Genomic DNA, 8,335 nt, shown 5'->3' on the forward strand with positions numbered 1-8,335 from the left:
TTTAATGTATTCGTTATTAGTGTATCTATTTGTAAACTAAAAATTCAACTACAAATTTATTCAATTTTAATTTCGATTGTACTTTGTTTTACAGTATTTCTTTTTTAAATACGAGTGAGCGGTTTTAAACAAAAGAGTGACGTAATGCCGAGAGAGTGAAACTTGAACATGTGATACAAATCTATTTATAGATTGATGGCCACTGATCACAAAACACGTCGTTTTTCAAAAAATCAAACATGTCTAATGCCCCACCACCAGACGTAACATTTGCTCCGAATCTCAACAGATCCGAATATCTACCGCGATCTCCAACTCGAACGGGGCGGGGTAACGAGGAAAACTCGCCTCTGTTGGCCCCACGGGTGGAACAAGAATACGGACAGTTTGACAACAATTTTCCCGATGATCCTGCTTTTCAAGAGATAATACGAAAAGCTGAAGAAGCTATAGAGGAGGGGTTTTTACCCGAGAGAATCTATCAGGGCTCCAGTGGGAGCTATTTCGTAAAAGACCATGAAAAGGTAATAGTGATAATAGTACAGATATATAGTATAATTCCTGTCTTGATAGCTTTTTTGTGAATAATCATTACCTAGATTGATAAGATTTAAAAAGTTAAAATATCTTTAACCAAATGCTTGATGAATCATAGGTAAAAATGCTTGCATTATCAGTTCTGAAATTAGTTGTTAAATAAACTGACAGGTAGTACACCTGATCAGAGAAAAATTGATATTTAACCAAATACTTTTACTAAACACTTGGGGACAAAATGTTGATCAGTCAGTATATTAGCCGGTGCCAGATAGCTCATTTGGTAGAGCATCTGACTAGAGAATCAGGGAAGCAGGGGTATGAATCTTGATCTGGTTCGTCATCTCTTCCTGTATATTATGTAATGTTACCACCCCCTGAAACTGACAGATGAACACCTGCCAGGTGAAGAAATGTAGGATGATGATCTGTAAGGGCCAAGATCATTAAAGAGAAAGGAATGTGATGGTTAGACTGGTTTGCTAAGATTTGCTAGATAGCTTAGTCTGGTTCATCAATATTTCTTCTTTCCCTTTGCAATATATTTCACTAAAATTTTCATTTATACAAAACATATGGTCCATATGGGTTTACTGGTACATGTATATAAAAATGGACCACAGTTAAACAGGAATTATATAGTAGTCATCTGACAGCCACAGTTTAAATAAGTTTTGTTGCTCTCAATAATGCATTCTGACCATGGGACAATTCTCGTTTTAAGGAATACCGGTACATCTTATTCTGAATCCACCAATCATAAAATGACCCTCTTTAGCTTTTGTAGGTATGAAAATGATGATTGTTATATGCTTTGAAAATAATGTTTTTTGTTTAAATGCAGTTTACTAGAATTAATGCCCTGGAGGAAATTTTCTGAAGGAAAGTGAGATGGAGGTAATTGGAAGAGAGCATGTAATTCATGAGAATGAGAAAAATTTAAAAAGTTTGCCCATGGTCAATGAGTGTAATCAGTGTATGCTATACTGGATCATTATAACAAATTTTAAAAGACATCAACTGAAAATGTCTACCTGGTACTACACCGGTAACTCTAGTTTATGATTTCTGACCGGTAACTCTAGTTTATGATTTCTGTCCTTTGTTCATCATTTGATGACCTTAGTCATGTGAATATTTGCAGAAAATAATTTGGTGGTTGCTCTTGCCTTCCACTACATTTTTTGGCTGTAATAGTGACTGGAATAACAATTTTACCAGGCTGAGCCCAAAATTTTTTTACTGAGTGTGTATTCATTATTGATACAGTGGTTCATTTGTTTACATTTTTTTTTCTTATCACACATCCTTAGCCAAGTCATTTTTGTAACCCTCCAGCCAAATACACAGTACTAAACTTGTTGTGGTGTACTATGACAGTCTCATCAGATGAATCCCTGCTTCTCAAATGCTCAGTTTATATACTGTAGTATAAATAAACAAGACCGAAACGTCTTTCAACATCAACCCAGGTTCATTCTTTTCAGTTTGCCTCTGAATTACAAAATAACAAAGATAACGAAGATTTACAAATTTATTAAGCAAAATCAAATATTGAACATAAATCACATTGTTTGATTCTGTTTATAACCTAAGAAGGAGAAATGAAAATTTACCTTAATGAATGGCGAAAAAGGGGAGAGGGGGAGAGCTTGGTCCGTAGACCAACAAGAGAGTCTCTCGAATGCCCGATGACGGTCGTATTTTTACACTTACAGACAATAGAATTTAAATAACAATAGACAGGGCATCAATAGTCTTAAACAAAATATAAACAGAGTATAAATTTTCGGAATCAAACGTATACAAATATATATAGATATACCACAATACCAAGAGCACCTGACTGGAGATTCAGGGCCCAGGGGTTGTTGGGTTAGAATACCTACCAGGTAAATTCCTGTGAGGTGCTTGTGAACCAAGGATGTTTATCCAGGTGAAGATTATTGAATGGCATCACTGCATCTTTGATATCGGTTCAGATTAAAAACAAACGGCAAAGTTAGATAATGTTAAGGTTCAGAATTAAAATTTGATAAATGAATTGGCAATGAATTACATGTGTATTTGTAAATGACATCTCTAAAACTTGTAGAAGATCGTTGAATATCATCACTGCGTCTTTAATAAAATTGATTCAGGTAAATAAAAACAACTGACAAAGTTGCATTATTTATAGATTCAAATTTAAAATTTTTTAAAATTCAAGTCAGTATTGGCAATAACAAGGGTATCTATAATCTGCAGCTTAAAAACTTGTGATTTAAATAAATGTGGAGAAGACGGGAAAATCACTCTTGTTTTGAGCCTATATGTAAACTTGGTTGTTTGATGAACAGTTGGTAAAATAAGCATGTGCAATTGTATTGATATCAATAATGATTGATTGTAAATCAAGATGTGGTAGCATCTTGCTGAAGAATTTTTACCTCTTTTTCAATTACTAAAATAATTGTGATGGCCACAGCCAAATTATTTCATTTTGCATCTCTTAGTCTTGTTATGAATTGAACCAGATTCTCATTGGCTCTGTGTTCTCTGAAACCAATCAAATAAAAGATGACAGGGTTTAAGTCTACAGGATTTGATCATGTGACCAACCCCGATTATGTTCCTCCATGGTCCGAATGAAGCATCAAATCAGACATATTTGATTGTTTATATATACATCTACATTTGAATCATTTAATCAATTATCCATAAAGAGCGAGTAAAAGTTTGTAAAATATTATTTTTGTCGATTCTAAAATTAAACAAAAGAAGCAACCAATTTTTCCATTTATGTGAAGGTTGCTATGGTTACTCAACCTACTTGGAAGCCATGAAATCCATGGAGTTTGCTTTAGTTTTCAATTGATCGATCCAGATATAATCCACGCAAAATCAGCAGCAAAAGTATAAAGAAGACATTTATGAACAATGTGAAAATTATTTACTATAGCTATCTGAATTAAAGGTGGCATTTTGAAAGCTAAACAATGCATTTATGATAGTTTTTGAACAAAAATTAGAAGAACACTATTATTGTTACACCTACACATAGGTCGGTCATGCTTTGAATTACATAGATTTGTGTCTTTACATGCATATACAAATTACAATCAATTTCTGTATGTAAGAAATAGACAGTAACATACTGTAAAGTGGATCTAAATATATTTAAACATTGATATATATTTCTTGAATAATGAACTGTCAATTCTCAATGAATAATGAAATTATTATACGTGTAAACTGTATTTATGTGACATAATGTCTAAGTGTGTTCGACATGACGATATCTACCATTTTCTTACATTATACTACCCTAGTGGGAACATTATTTGTATCAAAGTTGTATTTTCAAAAATCAGAGGTATTCTGATTGCTAAAATTTATATAATTCCCTCAAGTGGTGAGAGTTTGCTGATGAACAATGTCACAGGATATGTAAACAAGTTTTGTTTGATCTATTTACTCAGTGTCTTCATAGTACCTTCTATTGAGATAAGGCCCGCCCACCCAATCCATTTTAAAATAGAACATGTCACAATTACACTTACTAAATTCTCTATTATTCTGTATAGAAATGATAATGGGTCAATCGTTATAAAAAAAATGGTCATATTAGTTTTATTAAAAAGCATTGAAAAGTCAAGTAAAAAAAGGGGGAGGGTAGCGTAGCTGACATGTGTTTTTGGATCTCATTCTTCTTCCTCACTCCGATCAGGAGAGGTATCATAATGACATATGTTTTATGTTATTGTGACATAGGCTCTTTCCAGTTAATATCATTCAGGATGCAGAAAAATTTTATTAATGTTTGAGACTTAAACAGTTTGTTTTTGTTCATAAGAAAAATTGTAACTGTTCCAACGTTCAATAATTCTGCATTTTTTCTGTCAAATTATCATCGTATTTATATAGTTAATTCTGTAGCTATTCATTGTATATATTTGTGTTAAAATCATTGCAACATTTATTTTGAGTTTTGAGACTATCCCTCGAGATTTGGCCATGTAATTAGAGTAGCCTCCCTTTGTATGTAAACTGACAGCCACGTCAATAACGTGTCGAGATAGTAGCGCCAGGGAAGAAACAAGCTGTGTTCAGATAAATCTTCTGTGCGGATTCATCAGGAAATGGGTCAAGGATGTACCGGAAATCCCCGTATCTTACAACCAAAATTGTGTTTATCGATTTAGAAATATTTAAATGGAGTTATGTTGCACGTGACAATGAGTGTACAAGTTTGAAAATTCCTTAGAACACGCGACAAGGAAATACTGGCATCTAACAGTGTCTAACGAAACAAAAAAACAAACTGGCGGCATCGCGAAAGTGAAAGTAAAAGGCGAGCAGCATCACTGTTTTCCCGCGCAATCGGACAACATCCCTTGCAGTCCAGCTAACATTTCGTGGATGTGTGTAGTCAATACGGTTGACACAATCACACATGTTGTAACGTAAACGACATTACGTTACATGTACATAGTGTTCTGGAGAATTCTGCTTCTGATAACGTATCAGGCCATCGACTGAACGTACAAGGACCTTTTTATCTTGTTAAAAGATGTCAGTCTAAAGGTACGGTTTAACGAAAGTGTAAATATAACATAGGGGAGAATGACAGACAGTGACGAAATCCAGATCGTGGAGAAAGATGACCCCGCCCCCCACCAAACGGCCTGCTCCACGGACAGCTCTCAGTATGAGACCCTGTACGGGAACAACTTCCCCCGGGACACGGACTTCCAGAAACTAGTATGGGAGATAGAGATGGCCATAGCGACCGGAGTGAGCCCAGAACTGAGTGCTAAAGGGACGAGTGGCTGTTACTTCGTGAAAGATAGGGAGGCTGTAAGTTCCTTGACTGAGGGGATATGTCAGTCTGGCCGTTGATCTTCACATGATCCATAAATATCCAGGAGTCATTTTTTACCGAATGAAATACATGTAGATCTCACTAAATAGTATTGTTTTTAATATCTGTCAGTAGTCAAATGTTACTTTCCTATGTCGTTCGACAATCATTTTTCTCAAATTATCATTTGTAATTTTTCAGTGTGTAACTTAACTTTTTGATGTTTGGACAGCTTTGTTCCATTCTCTGCGAATATTTTGTCTGTTTTTAAAAAGAGTCCTGTGGCTTTCGAAATGGGGGTTTGGGGGGGGGGGGGGTGGGGAATCATCTAAGATCCGGTCAATGTGGAAAAACTGATGCAGCTGCATGTATTACTGATTACTATAAAGAGTAAATTAAATCAATTTGTGCCAATATCATATTTTGCAAATTGTATAATATTGTTCAGTGCTCTTCTCATTTACTCTTTAAACTTGCAAATAATTCTCTGTTTTGTGTAAGAAGGGAATTTAACAAAAACTTTGAAGGAAAAAAGTACAGGGGGGGGGGGGGGTGGGTGATCTATGATACATGCAAGGGGAAAGGTCCGAAATTCGGACCTAAATTGGCTGTAGCAAAATCACTGATTCACTGCCATTGTATAATGAGGCATGTTAACAGTAATTTGCCATATATTGCCAAATAAATATGGTAAATTAATGGAGCAAGAATCAAATGTCTAATAGACTGTATCTTATTATTTATTATTAGTGTCCCCATGACAGGAAAAACATTATTAAGCTACATATCGAGTCTTGCTAGGTGTTGTTTTAAGTGCATGGCCAGTGAAATGAAAATCTTGGACATTACCCTCACTGGCCAATGGTTTAAGAGAAGAACATCCAGAGGTGCTGAATTAGGCAAAAGTATTTACCCAGAGTTCAAGTCGATGTATTTTCAGCGATTTTATTTCAATAAAACGTGACACTCGGCAGTCTGTCTTGCTTACTATAGCAAATATTCCTCTCTAGGAACAGATGGTGTTTTGATGTGGTTTGTTGCTCTCTGAACTTTTGAGTCCTAGTTGCCTGCTAGACTAATTAAGTCAGGTGTTGTAACATGTGAATTTATTCCGATTATTTCTATTCCCAGAAGGGAAAAATTCAACTCTTCAGTCAACAAGAGTAATGTATTGTTAGTGAAACAAAACAAGTTTAATGATTGTTTTAATAAAGGCAGAAAAAATGGAATCTTGATAAACTAACAGAAATTCATTGATGATTTTCTATATGTATATGATATGAAATTTTAACAGTACACAGAATAGCTCACAAAATGAATTTGAATTTGTTAAGTAAAAATATGCAATTTTATCCTGAGGGACATGTTCTAAGTAATGTAAATATCGACTGGCTGCCTGCCGCAGCACCAGAGGATTTTATTTGTCCCTAGTGGGGCTCTGTTGTTAGGAGGTAGAAATTGTCGACTTTACCCAGGATTTATTTTATAATGGATATAAGGTCTCAATCAGTCTGATTAAAATCAAACCTTGCTCCAGCTCCTCTGTTCTGATGGTTACAGCGAAGCATCAACCATCAATGTAATGAAGGAGCCGTGGAAGGTTTGATCGTATTAAATCAGACTGGCTCCCAGGAGAACCGTTAGAGATAATAATATACCAATAATATGGAAGGTCATTACAAAAGTAGTAACAAGTATAATAATAGGAGATACAGACAACGCGGTTCAGCAGGTGCCCTATGTTTCCACCATCCAGTCGGTATGATGCATTGTTTAATTACCGATGTTTTTCTGTTTTTTCCCTGCAGAAAATTATTGGGGTATTCAAACCAAAGGACGAGGAACCCTATGGAAAGCTGAACCCGAAATGGACCAAGTGGATGCACAAGTTGTGTTGTCCGTGTTGTTTTGGGAGAAGTTGTCTTGTGCCAAATCAAGGATACTTATCAGAGGCGGGAGCAAGTCTAGTGGACCGAAAACTGCAGCTAAATATAGTACCCAATACAAAAGTAAGGAATCTGCAGCTCAATACAGTACCCAATTCAAAAGTGAAGAAACTGCGGTTAAATATATATTACCCAATTCAATCTTATCCAATGACCCCTGAAATACAGAACCAAATTCTATAAACTACTAGAAGATATACATCATTAATCTTTTGAAAGTTAACAGAAAGTTTATTATGATGATAATCTTTTGGATAAAATTTTTTCTTCCTTTTAAATCCTGCTAGTTTAAAAGATTGATATTATATTGAACAATGAACTACGATACTGCAGTTATCCCCACAGCTGTCTGTCCTGTGGGTGACTTATTACCATTATATCCATTTAATGATCTCAGCATATGCAGTAACAGAGGCCAATCCATCTGTCACATATTCTAGACTCGAATGATTTCTATAGACACGCATGATTAGAATTTGCTCACATGATATCTTTAAGCTCACATAATTTCCACGGGCTCATATGATTTCTTTGGACTCGCATGATTTCTAGAGGCTCACATAATTTCAATGAACGCACATATTATCTATCAGCTCATAGGATTTCTATAAATGATTTCTACTTGGCAACATAATTTCTTTAGGCTCACAAAATACTTAGGCCAAAAAAAAAATATTCCTGTTTCCTGTCACCTGACCAAAAAAATTAGGGTAGGTAGGTAGGAAAAAAATTTATTTTTAAAAAATATTTTATTTTTGAAAACTTGGAGCATGTGTGTAATAATGAGAAAGAAGTATATTTACAATGTATGGTATGTAAATGATGACTTCAAATTTCCAAAGGTCTTTGTATTATTGATGCATGTGATGTATAGAAAACAACAGGCAAAGAAAAAAATAGGATTTTTTTTAAAATTATAAATAAAAACTAATATTATTTGCAAAATATAATCTACATGTGTATGAATGTATTTATCCTTTTCTTGATAAATATTTCTGTATTGTATTTT

At 34.7% G+C, this 8,335-nt stretch overlaps 1 protein-coding gene across 2 annotated transcripts in view; it reads left to right on the plus strand.

The window, feature by feature from the left end:
• The first annotated feature begins 171 nt into the window (after window positions 1-171).
• LOC128168486 (phosphatidylinositol 4-kinase type 2-alpha-like) overlaps window positions 172-8,335 on the plus strand; it is an 18,476-nt gene continuing 10,312 nt past the window's right edge. The window contains exons 1-2 of one of the 2 annotated variants that reach the window (XM_052834678.1): window positions 172-524; window positions 7,189-7,389. In XM_052834678.1, coding sequence (XP_052690638.1) covers window positions 240-524; window positions 7,189-7,389 — 486 coding nt within the window. In that variant the 5' untranslated portion in view covers window positions 172-239. Of the gene's footprint in view, window positions 525-2,640; window positions 5,377-7,188; window positions 7,390-8,335 lie in introns of those variants that run through there. The other variant, XM_052834679.1, reaches the window with a different exon arrangement.

The sequence above is a fragment of the Crassostrea angulata genome, unplaced genomic scaffold (genome assembly GCF_025612915.1).
Source record: "Crassostrea angulata isolate pt1a10 unplaced genomic scaffold, ASM2561291v2 HiC_scaffold_1, whole genome shotgun sequence".
Taxonomy (NCBI): domain Eukaryota; kingdom Metazoa; phylum Mollusca; class Bivalvia; order Ostreida; family Ostreidae; genus Magallana; species Magallana angulata.